The 19,765-nt window shown below is 55.5% G+C and overlaps 6 protein-coding genes across 6 annotated transcripts; 4 read left to right on the forward strand and 2 right to left on the reverse strand.

Annotated features, from left to right (window-relative positions):
* Positions 1 to 446: 446 nt before the first annotated feature.
* N657DRAFT_578171 (uncharacterized protein) lies at positions 447 to 1,459 on the reverse strand (the record flags this gene model as incomplete). The annotated part of the gene is made up of 2 exons (XM_062789301.1): positions 447 to 1,150; positions 1,219 to 1,459. The coding sequence occupies 2 exons, from the start codon at positions 1,457 to 1,459 to the stop codon at positions 447 to 449; spliced, it is 945 nt and encodes a 314-aa protein (XP_062645107.1).
* Positions 1,460 to 2,136: 677 nt separating this feature from the next.
* On the forward strand, positions 2,137 to 5,099 carry N657DRAFT_623672 (uncharacterized protein). The gene is made up of 2 exons (XM_062790690.1): positions 2,137 to 2,733; positions 2,790 to 5,099. Exons 1-2 carry the CDS (start codon positions 2,383 to 2,385, stop codon positions 4,605 to 4,607), a joined length of 2,169 nt encoding a protein of 722 aa, XP_062645108.1. The 5' UTR covers positions 2,137 to 2,382; the 3' UTR covers positions 4,608 to 5,099.
* A 342-nt stretch (positions 5,100 to 5,441) lies between these two features.
* On the reverse strand, positions 5,442 to 6,349 carry N657DRAFT_126113 (uncharacterized protein). The gene has a single exon (XM_062785835.1). The coding sequence runs from the start codon at positions 6,302 to 6,304 to the stop codon at positions 5,651 to 5,653; it is 654 nt and encodes a 217-aa protein (XP_062645109.1). The 5' UTR covers positions 6,305 to 6,349; the 3' UTR covers positions 5,442 to 5,650.
* Positions 6,350 to 7,456: 1,107 nt separating this feature from the next.
* Positions 7,457 to 11,686, forward strand: N657DRAFT_126103 (kinase-like protein). Its single transcript, XM_062785834.1, has 2 exons — positions 7,457 to 10,685; positions 10,742 to 11,686. Exons 1-2 carry the CDS (start codon positions 7,926 to 7,928, stop codon positions 11,492 to 11,494), a joined length of 3,513 nt encoding a protein of 1,170 aa, XP_062645110.1. The 5' UTR covers positions 7,457 to 7,925; the 3' UTR covers positions 11,495 to 11,686.
* Positions 11,687 to 13,033: 1,347 nt separating this feature from the next.
* On the forward strand, positions 13,034 to 13,665 carry N657DRAFT_623677 (uncharacterized protein). Its single transcript, XM_062790691.1, has 2 exons — positions 13,034 to 13,096; positions 13,162 to 13,665. Exon 2 carries the CDS (start codon positions 13,164 to 13,166, stop codon positions 13,431 to 13,433), a length of 270 nt encoding a protein of 89 aa, XP_062645111.1. The 5' UTR covers positions 13,034 to 13,096; positions 13,162 to 13,163; the 3' UTR covers positions 13,434 to 13,665.
* A 1,564-nt stretch (positions 13,666 to 15,229) lies between these two features.
* On the forward strand, positions 15,230 to 19,016 carry N657DRAFT_673658 (uncharacterized protein; the record flags this gene model as incomplete). The annotated part of the gene is made up of 5 exons (XM_062795699.1): positions 15,230 to 15,331; positions 15,500 to 15,713; positions 15,767 to 15,899; positions 15,955 to 18,100; positions 18,143 to 19,016. The coding sequence occupies 5 exons, from the start codon at positions 15,230 to 15,232 to the stop codon at positions 18,605 to 18,607; spliced, it is 3,060 nt and encodes a 1,019-aa protein (XP_062645112.1). The 3' UTR covers positions 18,608 to 19,016.
* Between the last annotated feature and the right edge of the window lie 749 nt (positions 19,017 to 19,765).

Below are 19,765 nucleotides of genomic sequence, written 5' to 3' on the forward strand. Positions count from 1 at the left end.
TCAGTCGCCTTGCGGTTTAGAGCTCACTTTTGATGCTGTGAGGAGAGCCAAATGTCCTGCTCTCATGTTCACTTCATTTCCGAGATGCTGAGAGTAACAGCACATCTGCCAGCAGAGGAGACATACAGGCTCAAGAGCACCTTGTGCCGCCATCGCCCACAGCTTGGCCTCTTAACGCTTCGCCTTCAGTATCTTTGATTACACAGCATTCTTGAATATTGGGCCCAGAACTCGGGCTAAGCACAGAAACTGCTTGCCTCTCAAATTAGGCATATTCATCAAGCTCTTGTTACATTATCAGGGATATCATGTGAAGGAACCCCCGACTTTCTCTTCCCAACGCCATGTCCTCAACCGGCGCCATCAAGACTCCAATCCCATGCAGATGACCCATAACAACATTCATGTTCGTACAGAAGTTAGGAGCACAAATGGCTCCGTAGCACTTACTGCCCCGACGACCCCGTACTACTCGCGACACTCGACGGCCTGGGCGGCGGGATCGACAGCATCACCGCCCCATCCTGCCTCTGCATCGGCACCCCACCCATCCCCGGCACGGACGGCACCTCGGGCGGCACATCGCCGTCCTCCACCCCACCACCACCACCACCACCCACAATATCCCCCAACTCGGCTGCCGCTGCGGCCAACTGCTGCTGCGCCGCCAACCGGCTCATCTCCTCGAGCCGCCTCTTCTCTGCGACATCAATCAGATCGTCGTCGTCGCTCCAGCAGGGGTCGTCCTCGCTCAAGTGCGGCATCGCCATCCTCTTCCAGAACCGCAACTCCTGCCGCACGGCTTTCGCCTCGACGCGGCGCTCCCAGCGCGCGGCATCGTCATCGTAGCGGCTCCGAAACCTGCGCAGCAGCTCGTTGGCCCGGCCCGCGCGCGCCTGCATCTCCCAGATCTGCTCGCGCAGCGCGCAATTCTCGGCCCGCGCCTCGGCCAGCTGGGCGCGGTAGCTGCGGTGCCAGGCCGCCACGTCGGCCACATGCCGGGCCTTGTAGTCATGGAACTGTTTCAGCATGGTCGAAAGCACCGACGCGTACTGCGAGGCGAGGGCCGCGTTGGCGTCGCGTGAGAATTTGGCTTTTTCGAGGGCTTCGGAGAGGATGGAGATAAGTGTGTCGAGGTTGGGTTCTTGGGCTGTTATGATTCATTTTCGCGTTAGTATCAGAAGTGAAACTTGCATAGACGGGAAAGGCTATACGCACCCTTCACCTCGTCCGACGCAGAGCTGATCAGCTCGTCGTTGCTCAGCGAGTGTGTCCTGGCGCGGCTGCGCACGCGGCCCACGCCGGCGACGACCTCCTCGAGCGTGCGCTGGTTCTCGGCCAGCTGCCGGCTCAGCTCCTCGACCATGCCGTAGATGTAGTTCAGCTCAGCCTGATGGCCGGCCGGGGCGGGAAACGGGACCATGCCGCCGGGCATGTTGGCGCCGTTGATGCCGTTCATGGCGAGGAGCGCCGGTTGAGGGGCCTGTTGCTGCTGCTGCTGCTGCTGCTGCTGCTGCTGCTGCTGGGATTGTTGAAGCTGCTGTTGCTGATCTTGTACCGATGGGGAGTGCTGAGATTGCCGAGATTGCGCTGCTGGGGATTGCGATGCCGATGCCGGGGGTTGTGGGAGCGGCTTGTGGATTGATGACGGCGCTGAGAAGTTCATGGCGCCTGTGCTTGTTGGGAAACTAGATCTCCAAGGGACGAGCTAAGCCCCTGCTGCGTGCTGACAGGGACAGGGGCCTTGTTTCAGCGGGTCTGGCACCAAGAAGCATCAACTGGTATCCGTAAGGGCACTTCTAATTTTCGTCACGTTTTCCTTTAGAGAGACTGCTTGCTCTGAAGTTTTTGTTCTCGACTACGATGGCGCCTTTGCTGACCACCGGCCGTGGTGCATAATTAATTGTGATCCGCTCAGTTGCATGCCTCTGCTGTGCGAGTCACCATAGGGTTGGGGTTGTCTACGCTTGCAAACAGGTCCAGTTTCTTTGTTGACGGCGTCTTTCCATCTCCAAAGGTCCTATCCTTTAAGGTAATGTGGGATAGGGAGGAGTGTTAACAATCTGACGGGATGGACCTGCTCATTAAGTACCAACCGCGGTTTGCTCGCTGCTGATATCAGCAACGCAATTCCCGCATTCGACTGCACTTGACTAGGTTGTCAGGCCTCTGGAACCAGGTGTGAGTGCGCCGGTGCCGTCGAAGCTCTTGCTCAAACCGTGAGCTGGACTGACGCTGCATTAACAGCAAAGGACCGGCTCTCATTTCTCCCGCCACAAAGCGCATCACAGCATCCAGTTAATACCTCTGAGATTCTCTCCCAACAGGACCATCCTTTATATTTTTTCTTTTTCTTAAAACGTTCACCAGCATCACAACACCATGTCAACACCAACTCCGGGAAAGCAGAACCCGCTGTCGCAGGGTAGGACACCGCAGCCTCCCCACGGTGCTGCCGCGACCCCCTCGGTCTCGACGCCTTTTTCAGCCAACCAGGCCGCCTTCTCTCCCCTTGGCCCAAGATCATCGCCGCAACAAACTAAGAAGTCGTCGCCCGCAACCCTGGGTCGCTCCATGATGGGCTCCGTTAACTTCGACAGTCCGTCGACTGCCGCTGCCCTTATGGACATTAATGCTGCCTTGGACCTCGGCCTGCAGACTCTCAATAACCTGAGTACATCTAAGGAGGATGAGATGGCCAGGAAACTGGATAATGTCATTGCTATCCTCAGTGTACGTTAGCCTTTGAGGACCCCGAACTGTCGCCCAAGTCGCTAACCTTCCCAAAGCGGAGCAAAGGCTTGGTCAGTGAGGCTGGCTTGGAGAGACTGGCAAAGAAACTCGATCTGGAACACATATGGGAGGGCAGCGATAGCAAGAGGACCCTTATCATAGCTGGTTCCACGCTTGAACTGCTCATTGAGTTTTGCAACGACGTTGTCCAGTCGGTGGCACTGAGCTTCCCCGACTCGGCCGAGATTGTCAGCAGGCATGCTGAAGCCGCCGGCGAGATTCTCTTCAACGACCTCCGGCTTCGCAAAGGCCAGAGTCCGCTGACCAAATCGCTCGAGGACGTTGTCGCCAACTTTGAGCGGTTGGCTGTTCTGGATAAGCTGAGCATCATGCCCGGCCTTAACTTGTTCGAGGCAGTTGCTGGAATCTATGAAAGCCTGTGCCGTCTCCACGCGTGGGAGTTGCAGAAAGCTCGCGAGGATGCTTCGGCCGAAGCCAGGGCCCGCGAACACTATCTCGAGAACCTCGTCACTTGCACAAAAAGTGGAAGGCCAATTATGAACGCGAGGGGGCGCGTGGGCATGACGCTCGAGTACTGGAAGGAAGACTGGCAGATCCCCTTCAAGAAGCCGAACCTGCTGAAGTGGGCCGAAGAGATAGGCAAACGGAGATGGAGCATCCTGATTGACTGTGCTCCTCTGAAGGTCAACCACCTCAATCCTGTCGTCAACCCTGTTCGCATCTCCGACAAGTGGATTGGCCCCAATGTGACAAAGATACCACTTCCGGGCGAGTTGCATACCGCCACGGGAGTGCTGACGCCGATCATCGACTGGCTGGAGCCCGAGAGCACCTTCGTTCCCATGTCCGACCAGACCAAGGCAGATCCGATGCAGCCCGACCCGTCGCTTCTCGGGCCTCGTCTCCCGGACGTCGCGTTTCACGCGACCTTCGACCCCCCCGTCCACATCCCAGAGTTCATATGGCTTCAACTCCGGCAAATGGGCTGCGTGCTGGACGAATCGCCGCTTAAGCACCCCATGACCGTGGACACCTTTGACAGCCTTGTCCTCCCATACCCCCCGGGCCATGGCCCCGACGGAGGCGGCTCCAGAAGTATCACCATCACCAAGAGAACCCCAATTAAAGAGGATGCGACACCTGGCAAATACTCGCTCAAGCGGCACGCCACGTCGCTCTACGTCTATCTACCGGAACCGAGCCGGACGCTGACGGGCATGACTTTCTCGCACCCGCAGCAGCTCATCTCCATTCTTCCCTCGCTGCGGCAATATGTCTTCCTCGCCACGCTTCTAGAAAACAGTTTCAAGGAACTGCCCGACGTTGAAGACTGGATCGACCCAGCCGACAAGAAACCACCTCCCACCCCTGTCACGAGAAGCACCATCATCACGAACCAGACCGCCTACTTCAACATGACAGCCCACCCAACCACCATCAAGAACGAAGCCTCTCCCGCTCCCTATCCAGAGAAAACGCAGGGTTTTAAAGAAGACGAAGAAGAACCTCCGCTGCGCATCGACACGACCCTGACCATGGACCCCGTCCCACACCTCAAAGTGTCCTTCCCCTTTAGAAAGGACAACAATATCAATATCAGGGCGTCATCAGCCGACGTGGAGTTTGAAATCCACGAGAACGGGGCGGTGCACGTGCTGTCGCAGAACGTGCTGACGGAAGCCAACGGGAACCTGGTGACGCGCAACGGCAGGCAGAGGAAGGCCGAGGACGTGGCTGCCTTGCTGGAGCGGCTCAATGGGGATATTGGGAGGTGGGTTGAGTTTATGCGGTGTTTCTGGGCGCCTCCGGCTCCGGCTCCGGCTCCGGCTCCGTCTCTTGTTGGGCGCGGGTGACTGAATTACTCGGCTTCTGTGGGGTGCTGGTTTTAACTCGGCTAGAAAGGGGCGGAGGTTAAGCCGGTGGCGGCTTGGGTGATTGTGAATACGACGGGGAGGATTTGATTGCATGGGGGGTGAGATGGTTGAAAAGGGATCTTGAAGGTGGGGTGGAAGTGGTGTTGTTGATGGGATGAGTTGGTATGGATAGATTAACTAGGGTTGCTGGTGGTGGTCTGGCTGCAACAGAGGGTTGACTTCTGCTTTACCGGAGGGTTGACTTCGGACATTGACTTTGCTGGAGGTTTGACGTCCAGAGATCATTCAGGACACCGGAACACATTGTCGAGGAGGGCACGAAGAAGGCTCGCCGTGGATTTTCGGCAGGGGGATGTGGATGGGCAGACAAAAGCCTTAGCGAGACTAATATGATACCATCTACAGAGTTATTTGTTTACAAGTCACTGGATTCGGACACGGGGAAAGGGGAGGACAGGAAAATGCCCAAAGGGATATCCAAGTATGAATGGAAATCAGCAATTTTCATGCGCCCATATGCATTTTCGAGTCCATCAAATCCTTTCATTTCTGGTTATATGAACGGATACATGCAGCCACCCCGCGTTGTGCCGTCTGCAAGATGAAGGGGCTCGCCTAGACTAGGATTGAACATGCGGAAACACCAAATCTCGGGAGCCTACCTGCAGTTATGGATATTCAGGTTTGTACACAGAGACGGGATCGAGGACCAGGATACTAGTATCTGGAAATTGGATGGTCGCCAGCGTGAGAGATAGTACGGTATGAAGCAGACGGCAATATTATGGTTGCTCTGCATTTGTGAGCGCGGCTATAAGGTACCACAGTAGAGTTTGTCGTCGGAACTCCACATTAAGTACCTTATGTAGCAGGTCTTGTCGCATAAAGCGACGAAAGAGAGCAAGGAAACGGGATAGATGCGGGATGCTGCATTGTTCCGTCGATCTTCTGTACCCATCTCTCCATGGGTCGTTTGTTGATCAGGATTATGGGCGGTGAGCCGTCCATTCAGAAGTTCGGGATTATCCCAGCATGAAGAACGCCCGTGCTTTCATGCTTTCGTGCTTTTGGTCCTCAGCTTGTTTGCGAGGGAAAGCAAGGAGTTGAGAAATGAGGAGGGAAATGCCGTGTTTGAGGAGCAGGGATGGGGTTGGAGCGGCACCTCCCCCGGCTTGCTGAGGGGAAAAAAGAAAGGGAAAAGCGGGATGGGGCAGTATCTCTTTAGATTCCAGGTTAGCGCGTGATATTTTCAATTTCTTCATGCCACTCGCCCGATTTGGAGAGGACAATGTAGGTTTTTGGTACACTTGAACGCGATCCTGGGGGAATATGGATGTTGTTGACAGGTGTTTTGTTTTTGACGCGTCGCGGAAAAAGTAAACAATCCAAGTATATGATAGTGGGAGCCTGCCCTGGCCCAGATGCTGAGGCCTTTGACGGCGGCTTAGGCAGAGGCCATCGGCATGACCATTATGACAGTTTCGTATTTGGGCAAAGGCGGCGGTGGCGATGGGCTTCCGGGCGACTAAGCTTTGTACGAGGCAAGTCGGTCTTGCGGCTCTGGCAGGCACAGGACATCTGTGACACAGAAACCCTGTTTTGCAGCATGCAACGGACACGGCCCACGGTTTCAAACCCGAACCTACATTCCTACCTGGGGATTGATGGGACTGCATTCTGAACTCTGCTAGTGTTTGACATAGCGTGTCTCATGAGACCACCATCCAACAGGTTTCTGCAGCCGGAGAATCGAGCGGTGTACGTTTAGCAACCTTGCATCCGGTATCCACAGATGCCAAGGTCCGCCCTTGCCCTCACACTTGATTGGCTATGGATGCTGCTCGAGATCTGATCCAAGGCTGTAGATATTCTTCGACTTCCACTTGTGAGAGGGGGAAACCCACCGCTCCGAGAGGGTCGCTAACCCGCGCTCTGGTAATCATCTGGTTCGTCCGGAGCGGTGAAGACTGACGGTGCGTAGCAGAATGGGAAGCTCTCGTCCGAGAAGAATACAACAGTCAGCTGCTTGTTGCAACCAGACCTAAACACAGAGCTTCCTTTTAGCTGATCAAGACGATATCACATCCAATCATCAGTTGTCACTTCCCATCTGTTCCCGACTGCCCACAAATTGCAGCTCCGGCCCCGTCATGCTTTCGGGGAACAATGGGTGTGCGGCACCTGGGGAAACCGCAAAGGACACAAGCCACTCACGCCACTCATCTGTCGGTTGGTTGTGGGGTGCGGGACAACGCTAGCATCTGCTAGCGTCAGGCACGGCCAGGGTCTTGCCACAACGCGTCCATTGAACGCGAAACGCGTGAAGCCCCGCCAAGTAAACAACAATGGGCGTCCCATCTTTCTTGTGCTGCGCCGCGTGGTCTGCCTCCATGAAGTTCCGTTCCTGGTCTGCACACTGGATGCGATCGGCAAAGCTCGTCCCTGAAATCATCGCCACTTCGGATTCTTCAGCGCGTTGTTGATGCCCTTGTCTTCAAATCATCAACAAATCCATCATTGCGTCAGCCCCGCTGATCGCATCTCAACTAATATCCTGGTTTGACCGCGCACTGTCCCCGTCCGTCGCATGTCGCAACGTGCGGAGGCCCTTAATCGTCCGATATCCAACACAACTCACGCCCGCACCTTCTTTGCGATATGTGTGTGGCGAAGAACAGCGTCTAAGACAGGCAGGAGCTTCTGGAGGACTGGGTTTCCAACTGCGTAACAGGCAGTCGCGACCGATATCGAAGATGCCTAATGATGGGCACCTGATCTGACGTTGTTTACGCGCCCTTCCATCGAACTCGATTGCTGCATCATTGCCGCCACATCTGGCAGGAACGACCTGCTTACCAGCGAAGGTTCCAGCAACCCGTCTCGCTTCTTTTCATCGGCCTTCAACCGTCGACTAGCTTTATCCTCGTTCGGAATACAGCATCAACTTGCTGATACTATCGGCATCGGTGTCGCGCCGAGAAGTGCAGTGTCAACGGCCCATCTTTGGCCGCTTTCTGCAGCTGATTGTTCTGCAAACTGCACTCGACCTCTGCGCCTGTGCACGACACGTTCTTTTTGCCCCGGAAACGCCCTTACAGCTGACGGTGTCGCATGAACTTCGTCATATTGGACCCCTATTGCAGCTTTCTGGACGAGTCGGCTGCGAGCCTCAAAATTCAGCTCTTCGCCGCACATTGCTGCTCGGTGTCTGAGTCTGTCATTGCATAGGTGGTTGGATTGGGAGTTCGGGTAGTCGCACGCTCAAGTGTTGTTTGCGATACCAAAAGGAGACCGACGATGTCATTCTCTGGTGGAAGCGGGGGCACACTTACACTCCCCTCCCCCACCCATGTTCACCACGTCGACGTGGGCTCAACCGTTCGGTCGCTCCGGAGATCCCTCTCACGCTCGCCTTCTAAGTTCAGGCTGTCGGGGATCGCATCTCCCACAGCCAAATTGACTCTCTTGCGTCAGTCGCCTACCCCGTCACCGAATGAGCAGCTGGAGCAACCCTCCTCTGCAACGGTTCCTGCAACGCCAGCTCTTTCGGCGGGCGCACTCCCTCCCACTTCTTATTCGGCACCGCCGCAGCTCCAGAACGTTGGTACACCTTTCAGACCCAACATCAAGCTCTCGGTGCGGTCCGCGAGGGCAAAGCAAATGACACGGCCGCTATCACGGAACCGATTATCGCCCAAGAGCCCGTTGAAGCGTGTTTTCGGCCCGTCGCCCGATTTTGGAAACCAGATTCCGCAATCCATCTCTGCCGCGGAAGCGCGGGGTCAAGAAAACGTGGCGTTTCCTGACTGCTCTCTCCGGTCGAGTCCCGCGGCGCGACGTAGTTTCGAGCGACCTTCGCGCCACTCAATGCACCTTGACGTCTCCGGGTCGACGAAAAACGGCGTTTCGAAATTCATCGAGGACAACAGCGATCCGTTCCCGGCGATTTCCGTCAGCCCGCTTAAGCGGAGCGATGCCGCCATGGGTCTTAGCCAGACAAGTTTCGGGAGCCCTGTCGCGAAGCGGCGCAGTCTCCACAGCATCTCGACCCTGGGAAGCGATGTCTCGGTCTTTGACCAGACCCCGGCACCACCTCAGAATTTCGATATCCACGAGGACGGCAATCACGAGTACCAATTGACTGGATCTGCCGCGTCGCCATTTCAAAACCTGGTTTCCTCGCCAACCCCTGCTGCCCTGCCAAAGCGCACGTCTTCACTGCGCAGGAGCACCTTGCAGCAGCGTCATGGTAACAACCAACCCTCGTTGGGCCGGCGAGCAGGCGAGAAGCAGCTTGCGCAGCTCGCGATCGAGCCTGGCACACCGGGCCCCCGGACCAGGCCTAGGCTCTCGCTGGATCAATACGTCCCGCCCGAGGAGCGCACGAATCCCCTCGCTCAGGGAACCCTGCCAAGCGCGACAGCTCATCCGCTCCAACGCCCAACAAACCAACCCCATCCTCTGTCCCGCCTTGTCTCGCAGTCCTCGTCTGGTAGTCTCCATGAGGATGAGGCCCCAACTCAAAGGCCGCTGCTCTCGCACGTCTTGTCAAAATCGTTGCCTCCCGGATCTCACCCACCGGTACATGATTCGGAGGGGACTGCGACACCTCACTATCAAGGAGCCAGGCCGTTGCAGGCGGCTTTCATGTCGACAGGCCTCGTTTCAAAAATGAACCGTAACCGGGACGGAGTTCCTCTCGAACACCCGGGAGCTAAAGTCGCCCCGATGCCCGATACCCCTTGCAAGAAGCAGCCCTACTACTCGGCCACCTTCCCGCCCCAGGGCGGCGGCAGCGGCGGACGGAGGTCTCGTATCTCCTTTGGGAGCCCGTCCACGCCTTTCAGTGCGGTCGCCGCACCCATTCGTGGAAACCTCTTCGGGACCCAGGACAAGTCAGGCAGCGTCATCTTTCAGCCCCTCCGGTCCGTCCATACGAGAAAGGGCAGCATGCTGAGTGTCGATGGCGATGAACTCCCTGAAACGCAAGATGAGCTCCCCCCGACCCCGACGAAGAATTTGTTTTCCAAGTCGCTCACGGCACCGGCCGAAGGGACCCCTGAAAGCTCGCGGTCCTTCGCCGCTCGGGGCCCCATGTTTACATTGGGTAGGGACCCAAGAGCAACTGATGTTGATTCGAGGCCTGATCCCCTGACCGCCGTGGACATGGATGCGCAGGAGGAAGGTGGCGCCCATCCCCCTGAAGCCGTTTCCCGCCCGTCTACGCCCTTCCCCGACGAGTCGCCTCGCATCGGGTTTTCTTTGGCTTCCTTGGCCGGGAGCCGCACGCACCCTGCATCCTTTGCCACCCCTGCGCCGACCAGGACTTCACCAGTCTTTTTCGCTACGCTTAACAACGCGGCCAGTCAGTATGCCAAGGCAGACACTGCCGCCGACGCAGACGCCTCGAACATGCGGGAGGTATCACCTCAGACACCCCATGACGCGGCGGGGTACTCGATGACGCCGCCCGACCCGAGCAGTTTGTCAATATCAAATTATCAGGACGGGAACGCAAAGACTTCACGAACCCCGGCCACCCCCAGCAACTCGCACGCCCGATCACTCTTCTCGAGCTTTGCCGACCGCCGCCGGCTGAGCATCACTCCTCAGAACGGACATGGCCCAAGCGACGTCGACGAATCTTTGGTTTCCCGGTTTGACAGGTCGGAGGTCATTGGCAAGGGTGAATTCGCTCAGGTGTATTGTGTCGTGAAGTCGTCTGCTCCTCCCTCCTTCTTGACGGGATTCTCGACTACCCCACGGACCCCTTCAAGCCCAAGTTCCGATCGGGTCTATGCCGTGAAAAAGCTTCGGATCCCTTTCCACGGCGCGAGGGACCGCAAGGCGAAGCTTCAAGAGGTAGAGATTCTGCAGGCCCTGCGTCATTCGAGTAAGGTGGTGCAGTTGATCGACAGCTGGGAGCACTACGGCCATCTTTATATCCAGACCGAGTACTGCACCGAAGGCAGTCTCGACGGATTTCTCAAAGCCGTTGGACAGGCCGGTCGGTTGGATGACTTTCGAATTTGGAAGATTCTCTTGGAGACAGCTCAGGTGAGTAATAACCGTCCGGAGTCGCGGCAATTTCCTTTTCGCTAACTGGTTAGCAGGGACTATCTGCTATCCACCAGGCGGATTTCATCCATCTTGATATCAAGCCTGCCAACATCTTCATCACCTTCGATGGTTATCTTAAGATTGGCGACTTTGGCCTGGCAACAAGCTGGCCGGCCGCCAAGGGCATTGATGGCGAGGGTGACCGCGAATACATTGCCCCCGAGATTCTGCGCGGCGAGTATGACAAGCCTGCCGACATCTTCGCCCTCGGCCTCATCATCCTCGAAATTGCCTGCAATGTGTTCCTTCCCGATAACGGTCCCACCTGGCAAGCCCTCCGAGCCGGCGACCTCAGCACGGTCCCTCCGCTCACGTGCGGCGAAGCAGGTGCCATCGCCCGCGATGCCAACGGCCTGCCGATTGAACATGATTCGGGCATTTCCCAGGTGACTGACGGCCAGGACATTGGGCTCGGCATCAGTCCCCGCCGCGGGTCATTCTCATTTGGTGTAACGACACATGACCCCAGCAATCTCTTCGGGGCGCACAAGCGAACCGAGCTGCGGCACCCACCCAGCTTCATGCTGGATCCGAATGACCCTCATTCTCTGGACAACCTCGTCAAATGGATGATCCAGCCAAGTGCCGCTGATCGCCCGACCGCCGAGCAGGTGCTGGCTTCAGAACCGGTAGTATGGATTTCGAGTCGCCGCACTGCCGGCGCCACCGTCTTCGAGGGTAACTGGGGTCCCCATGTTGGCCCATCGGTGGACGAGCTTGTCGACACCGAGATGACGGACGTTTGAACACCTATACAACACCCACGATTTTGGAGCACTAATCTCTGCTCTTGTGTCTGAAGATGCTGGATATGCCGCCACTTTTGGGGCGTGGCATACCAGGAGAATATGTCTGAGTAGAATGGAGCCGAATTGGTCAGCTATGAGAGCTGGATACCCATGGGGATGGGATATCGAGGCCATTTGGAATCCGCTAATGTTGGCTTGCATGGGAACGCTGAAGGAGAAGGGGAGCCCTCCCGCGGTTTCGGCATTTCTTTTTTCTTGGCGCCGGCTCGAGAGCACATGCTCGGTTTACGAGTCTAAGTGCAAGACGACACCCAAGACACCAATGCGCCTGTATCTGCCGGCGGAGTGGTTATATTAGACGACCTGCATTGCTACTTGCTTCACACCATTTCCCTTCTGTTGGCGTTGGGGACAACGGATATTCTTACAAGGAGGCGGCTTTGCGAGTCGGCGCTTCTGGGGGTGCATGGCCTCCATGGCGGCGGATAAAACACAATTTGGGGTCCGTAATGTTGATGGCACTGCGTTTGTCTGTGGCGTCGTGTCTTGGTTTCGGAGTTATAAGGACCGTCGGGCTTTTTCCAGCCACGCTCGACAAGGGCTCGTCTCGTCTCGCCAGGGTTTTGGAAGACGTGTATTATGAAAAGCATCCATGGATCCGTGTATAGACTTACCGCAGTGTTGGCACTAGCATTTGCTGGCTGGCTTATGGGATCGGCTGATTTTGGGCGGGATGCATTCGGCGCACTCGCATCTTACTACAGTTTCTTTTGTCCTTTTTGGAGGGAGGGGAGGAGGATCATCATGACAATACGATGGAATGACACGATTTAGAGAGCGGCAAAGACCTACCTTGTATGTACGTACTACTACCTACCTTATATTTTCCTTTGTTGATCGAGATGGAGAGGCTGGGGGGTGCCGAGTCGAGTGTTCGATAGTTGATTGCGCCGAGACGCATGATATCAAAGTATTTGATCTATTGCCTGCTTACTGTGCTACGCCAGTGTATTATGATCGGAGTCCCATGTGGATGTCGTAGCGCTTCTTTTGGGCCTGAGATGGGAAGGGAGCGAGGCCTGGACTGAGATCCTTGATGGCACCAGACTATCACAGACTTTAGTTTGGTGACGAGGTCAGCGTCGCAACCATTTCAAGTATCGAAAGTGTTAATGTCATGTTCGCGGCATAGGCATTTCATATGGTGATGACGGGATGTACTCCATGCCCCTGAGACCTGTCATCTAGGGAGGGCTTTCTGTTTTGACGTGATAGACCAGATCTAGGTCGAGTCGCAGCTGCATGATGTATTGTGGTACTGCATGTAGGTATTCCGTAGATGTTGATCGTATCATGCTCATGTAAAAGACTGGTGAAGTGACGTCATTGCAGTCGTGACATCACCTCCATGCTGATTGTCGACAAACTCTCTTGGAGATCGCCAGAAGGATCCACGGCTCTGCCGATTGTTTTAACCCGCCTGTTCTGTCAACCGATTCTCAACCTGACAACATCAAGTCAACAACAACGACGGATAGAATCTGACCAACACTTGACTGATCAACATCACTTCTTTCAGCTCTCTGCACACCACATCCAGTAGGTTCCGACCACACCACTTCGGCGAAGTCGGACTATTGTTCAATAGCTGACCGTTAATCCAGACATGTCTCAGTCCAAGGCCGACAAGATCGAGACCGTCAAGTCCAACCTGCCTCTCCCCGAGAACCCTCCGGTCAAGTCCGACTTCAACTCTGCCGACACAAAGACCACAGCAGCTGCCGGTGTTTCTGCGGGCGATGTGTCCACGGGCCCTGGCGTCACTTCTGGTCTTCGCGAACCAGCCACCAAAGGCTCAGATGAAACCGACATGAGCAAGATTGGCCGCCAAGGCAAGGAGGGCTTGGAGGAGACACCCAAGGATGCGCGGCGTTAAATCTTTCACGAGGGTACATGAGGACACTGGAGCATCTATGCTGATTGAGGGCATCAAGGCGTTTGGTAACATGTGCTTTGTCGCATTTGCATTCTAGCATTTTGGGGTACGGTTCAACAGTGGTGGGTGGTCTTCAGTCGTCCCCTCGCCCTCAGATAGGGTAACGTAAATCGCCCTAGAGAATCCGAACATAAGATGACCGATTGTCCCACTGAATCCAACACTTTTTGTGCATGTTTAAGGCAGTTCTGACTTTGCCCTGCTTAGAGAACTGTAAACAACGGAAGGGAGACAATGAGTAAAAGGATTGTCTACAAATAATCAAGACAGTCTGACGGCCAGAGACACCTGGCCGTCCTATTTGGCATTATGTGCGTCTGCGTACCGACTACAGTCTGGTTTCTGAGGGCATTGTCCGCCAGCGCGTCTCCGTCAGTTGTTCACATGGTGGATAACCGGCGTGCACGAACCAATTGCCGTCCCGTAAAGAAAAAAAGGGGCAAAGTAAACAAGGAGCCAAGCAACGCAGAAAGGGCCATCACACTCAGCGCCATTCGATCATTGAACTCCATGGGACGTCACACAGCCTGGGAGGCATGGCCAATTCACATTGGACCTGGTGGTGGATGAGTCTCTTCAAAGTCCTCATAGCTACGCCCGAGACACAGGTTGTGTTGAGACTTTGAACCCCTTCTCCCTTTGATGTTACCCAGCGCATCATGCTGACCTTTGATGTAGGACCGCATGAGTAATATTGGTGCTCCTCACTGAATATCTCGCAATCTGGATCTGCCTACTCTGACCAACGCCAGTCTGGTGTCTAATGTTCCATTTCCCCGAGGATGGAATGACCGCCCCCTTAACGCCAATGTGCTCCCTGAGCCATTGGTAACCCAGGGGCCCGGTCTTAGGTTACTGAGGAGTGTCAGGCTCCATCTTCTTTCCATTTCTTCCTCTGTCCGGCGGCCGGCCTGTAGGGCATGTGGGTTCTGCGCCCTTGCAGTCAGACAGACGTGATTCCTGCCCACCTTCTGACTATTCAGATCATGGACGTGGGGGACTTAAATCCTTGTGGCCCTTCCCAGTTCTCGCAGCCTTTCCTACTTTTCCCCACTACCTACTTTCCACCCCCTTTCCATTCCTTCATCAGCGTTCTAACATTGGTACCGACTTCAGCACCGCTTACTGCCTCGCAAGTCAAATATCCCTTCCAGACTGGCACTGATCAAGCTCTGCAGCAGGTTGAATTCATTTTTCCTGGGTAGTACGAGTACTCTGTGTCGGTCAGGTGGATTGCTTGCAGCATTGAGGCATCGAGAGGTAGATTACTGCTTTCCTATTTTCCATCGACATCTCGAGTACCGACTGACGCTCGCTCTCAAGTGTCATCGATCTTCTCTCACTCTCTCCTTCGAGTTCACCTCAATCATTTTTGGAAGACTGTGTCGACTTTACCTGACTCTGTTCTTCCTTCCTTATCTCAATACGTTGTGAGGTCTATTTACCTTGCGTGTTGTGGCACTCCATTCGCCCTTGCCATCGGCTCGCGCCTTCTGTTTCGCGATTCTTGTTCCTTCCCTCTGCTCCTGCCCGCCGTTGAACACGGACTCTCGTTCCTCATTTTTCTGATAACAACTCGTAATTTCAGACCTTCCTTTCTCAATTCATACTGAGTCTCGGCCCGACCCGTTCAGATTTACCTCATCCAACAATCAACCAAGTCAGTTGATCATCTTGCCCGACCTTCTCGTCGGTCATATCTCCAACTGGTCATCAAGTCTGAAGACATTGTCAGCATGTCTCCTCCAACTCACCATCCCGATCAAGGCCCTCATGGCCAGTCGTTTCTCGTCGACGAGGCCAAGATGAGGGAGGAAGCGGCGATGATGGCAATGATGGTAAGTGTCATTCCGTTTCTGTTTTCCTCCCCTCTGGATGGTCGGATTCATTCCTTTTGTTTGTTTGCTTCTCCGTTTTACTTGCATACTTTGCATTTTAAAGGTGCTATTGTTTATTTCTATCCGGAATTTGTAGTCGTCGCCCCAAGGGGTTGCTAACTGCTCTAGGATGATCTCGGCGTCGCGCGGGTTGACGAGTTGCCTTTGGATGAAGACCGCGGTAGAGGTCGTCGTGACCGTGGTCACGGCCATCGTGGTTATGGCGGTGGCACCAATGCCCATAAGTGTCCGCCGCCCCTTCCGGCGCCTCAAGCTCCCCGACGGGCTCCGGTCCATGGGAACAATCCAGCAGCAGGCTGGAACTTTGCTCAGGCGTGGACAGGTACATTACTTCTTGGCTGATTGATGTGTGCAACCTTTACTAATGGTTTTCAGATGCTATCGAGTCTGGCATGTTCGACGATGACGACGCTCAGATGGTCAAAGGCTTGGATGATCTCGGTGGCGGAAGGCTCTACGACCGGGTCGTCGACCAGACAGTGAGAATCTTGCACCAGCGTAACATGAGGTTGGTCCCGCGTCTCAGACCCGATTGATTTTACTAAAGCTAACTGCGTGTCAAGGACCGCCCATCAGATTGAGCATCCAGTGCGTAACAACAGTGCTCGTGCCGACGACCACGGTCGCAACAACATTCACGACAGCTTCTTAGTGGTTCAGCGACAGGCTGCGAGCCGGGCGAGGACCTCGAACAACCATTCACAGGCATCAAGCGGTCATGGACCGGCCTCGCGCAGCCAGGGCATGGCAACGCCAGCCAAGTCCAAGAACAAGTCTGCGAAGCTCAATCCGATGTCGAGGCCGGCGAGGCGGCCTCCCCTTCCTCCTTTGGAGGTGCCTTCATTGGTTGTACCCCTTCCCGAGGCCGTCGTCAATGCGAGCACTCGAGAGCCTTTCGAACCAACAAATGCCACTCTCAAGATATCGGTCAAATTTGCGAGTCGCGACATTAAGCCTGCACAGCCGTCAGTCATCTTTTTGTCCTCGGCCAAGAAACCGGAGCTGGGCTTCTTCGACGTGGCCGTCTACGGCTATTACCATTACTGCCACTGGGCTATCACGGCCTGGTATGATTACGCTACTGGCACCGACGACCTGCTCTTCGTCACCTTTCAGGATGCAGGCTCGTTTCAAGGATACGAACTTCACTTCGCCAATGGCAATGACCTGATGGAGTTCATGTCGCGGGTGCGGTCACTCAAGGCAGGAGACTATTTGGATCAAGTCGAATCAGCCCTCGCTCCCTCTTCGGCTGTCCAACCTGCTCCTCCGAGCAATCTGACAGTGGCTGCAGCCCCTGTTGTAGATGCCTCTACTCGCACTCCAGCCACATCGACCACATTGCCTGCAGCACCGGCGTCGCGAGATGTGCCACCGTCCACTCGCACGACACAATATGCTGCTATCAGCCCGGCACCTGTCCCGGCACAGGTCGCCCCTCCTGTCACCAATGGCAACACGACGCCTGCCATTCCCGTTGAAAATGCTACATTTGAGCCAACGATCAAACCCGAGCAGAATGCATTGGTTGAACTTGGACAAGATGAAGCCGGCGCAACCACCAGCCAAGCGAATTTAGATGGCGTTGAGTTCCTATCCCGCCAGGAGCTCAAGCACATTGCTCGTACCATCTTTCAGGTCATGTTCCGTGCATATCCTCCGGGTATGACGGCCGAGGAGTGGGACAACTTGGCCATGGGGATCAGGACTGGCGTCGTGGAACACATGGTTAAGGATGCTAGAGAGAAAGGTTTTGATGAGCAACGGGTTCAGGCCATCAAAGACACTGTCAACGAGGCCCTTGACGCCGAGGTCAAGGTCAACCGGGCCCGCCAGGGGGCTCCTAACGGCCACCTTGAGTCCGAATCCAGGGTCAATGGAGTAGCCCAGCCAGAGCCGTCGACGCGCACCACGAAGGGCCGCATCCAGTACAGTGCTGGAGAGCTGCTGTCGCTGAGGCACGCCGCGGTTAACCCTCCCGACTCCATGGCAAACATTCCGCACCTGCCGAGGCCCGGTGGGCACCCGCGCCAGTCCGACACTTCGCCGCGCTCCCCATATCCGGCGGGCCCCGCCATCAGCCGGATCCAATTTCAGAAGTCTGCCGGCGCCATGGACTGGGTTCTCGGCAAAGCTACATTTCCTCAACCGTTGCCTGAGCAGTCCAGCTCAGTTCAACAGCTTCCTGTGCCGAAATCTGAGGCTGGTTCGGCAAGGCCCTGTGCTACCCGGGACGTGGGTCTCCAGAATTCACGCTGGGCCTCCGGCACCTCGGAGATCAAGCATGCAAACGCCTTCACCGGCCCGACACACGAGAAGGCGTGGTCCAAGCGGAGCTATCTGGAGGATCTTGCTCAGCTTGATCCCCAAACCAGGGTCACTGCTGCGGCCGAGGACCTAATGGACCTGTACTTTCCACTGCCCAACGATGGCCTTTCGGAGCCTCAGACGTCTGTCACCCAAGACACTCAACAGCCTGCAGCTGCTGTTCCTGAGCCTGCAGTTGCTGCTCACGAGGCTGAAGCTGCCACTTCTACAAGGTCTGATAAGGTTGAGAACCTACGGGTCGGCATTTCTCGTCTCTCGATCTGGTCTCCGACGAATATGCCGTCGGGCCGAGCGCGGGCTCCTATTCAAGCCCCGAGCTCGGTCGTCCAGGCTTCAAGGGATCTGTGGGCGCAGGCCATCTCGACCGCTTCGACGCAGCCGGTGAGTAGCACTGCAGCTCAGGTTATACCGAGTTCGTCGCAGCCGAGTTTGTCTCCTCCGGCACCGTCTGGGGGCTCCACCCATGTCATTCCTCCCCGAGTGTCATCTCTGCAGTCCAACTCGACAATGGTTACCCAGTCACCGGCTTCCCCTCTAGGGTCACAGATGGCTTCGAGGTACGCTGTACCGTTGTCTGTTTCGGCTCAGTCTTCGGCTTCGACCGCAGCTCAGACTCCTCGCACGGCTGACCATCAGTCGTCCCAAGTGTCGACTTCGGAGGCCGGAACTCAGGCACCGCAACCTCCACCGCCCGCCGCGTCGACTCAGCCTCATTCATACATGGTGTCGATCGGAGCTCAGTCGTCCTCGGTGTTGACTCCACAGCCGGGAGCTCAGGCAGCGCAGCCTAAACCACGCGGCCTTGCTGCGTCTCGCCATGCCAACAGTGGTGGCCCGTCCAGCTCAGGGAACTTCAAGTTTGTCATTCCCAAGTCCCCCCGCAAGTAGAGGGCGAGTGACCGTATACGCCGGTCACAATGTGCATCATTGAAATCGCCTTCTCTCTTCTCCTGATTGCTTTTTATTGGGCAATCCTTCAGATTACGGAAGCTTGTCGGAGCTTGTTTGAGTCATGTATTGGGCGGATTTCGAGGGTACATCACAGGTTCACGGTACTACAACGGTCTGGCTAGAGGTCGACTTGGAGATCCAATCAGTACACTGTACCTCACGATCTCTTCTCTGGTGCTATTTTCCCTTTTCTCGGTTCGATTGTTCGTCTAAGTTTGCGGTAATTGGGAGTTCTGGCGTTCATATCTGGCCGGTTTGATCTGGGCCGATGAGGAGCTTGGGCTTGGGGAAATGGTTCGGGTGTCATACCGCTCGCTGGTTGGGAGGGCATGAATGGGGAGATTCCGGGCAGGCGATGTTTGCGGTTGATCGAGAGGCATATGAAGAAACTACCTTGTTCGTAGGTTTACATAATCCGTGCCAAGATGCTGTGTGATGTTGGTTTAAGGTGATGATGAGGCGTAGCTGGTAGTAGTATTGTACCTTTGACTGCGGCCCCGAAATCTGATATACGGAATCAACGAGGTCGTCTGCCACATGGAGTATTCCGATTCCTCAACATTGCCATACCATATCGAAGGATGGTGGGATTGAGTAGGTATCATGGGAGCCAATTGCCTGTTCTAACGGGGACAGTCCACTATTGTGCCATGATCACTGCCACCCATTTCTTTCAGGAGGTAAAGCCAAACGTAGGGGATATAGAGCGCCGAGTAGAAAGTATGGTCTGGTTTTCTGGCCTGTCATGAATGTGACACGCATTGCAGCTCTATGACTTGGCTAGAGGCTCGTATCCTCTCTCTGGTAACGTACCCCGAACACTGACAAGTCTCTCCCGACGTGGAGTTCTTGTCCATGAAGCTGTCACTGCCAACCGCCAACTGCACTTGTGATGCTTGGGCTGTTACTCGGTTGTTTTTGGTGTAGTTCAGAGAGGATTCCTGCTTTTGAGGCAGAGCAGCCTGATCTTTCCGGATCTTGGCTTGTGTACTCGTTGCAATCATGGCACGGTTGGATCAAAATGAGCCCCTATGTGCAGAGGGTTGTTCTTCTTTTGAAGTGGGAGCGCTGCTCTACTGCAGGTGGATGACGATT

This window comes from Parathielavia appendiculata (assembly GCF_033297405.1).
Source record: "Parathielavia appendiculata strain CBS 731.68 unplaced genomic scaffold N657scaffold_12, whole genome shotgun sequence".
NCBI lineage: Eukaryota > Fungi > Ascomycota > Sordariomycetes > Sordariales > Chaetomiaceae > Parathielavia > Parathielavia appendiculata.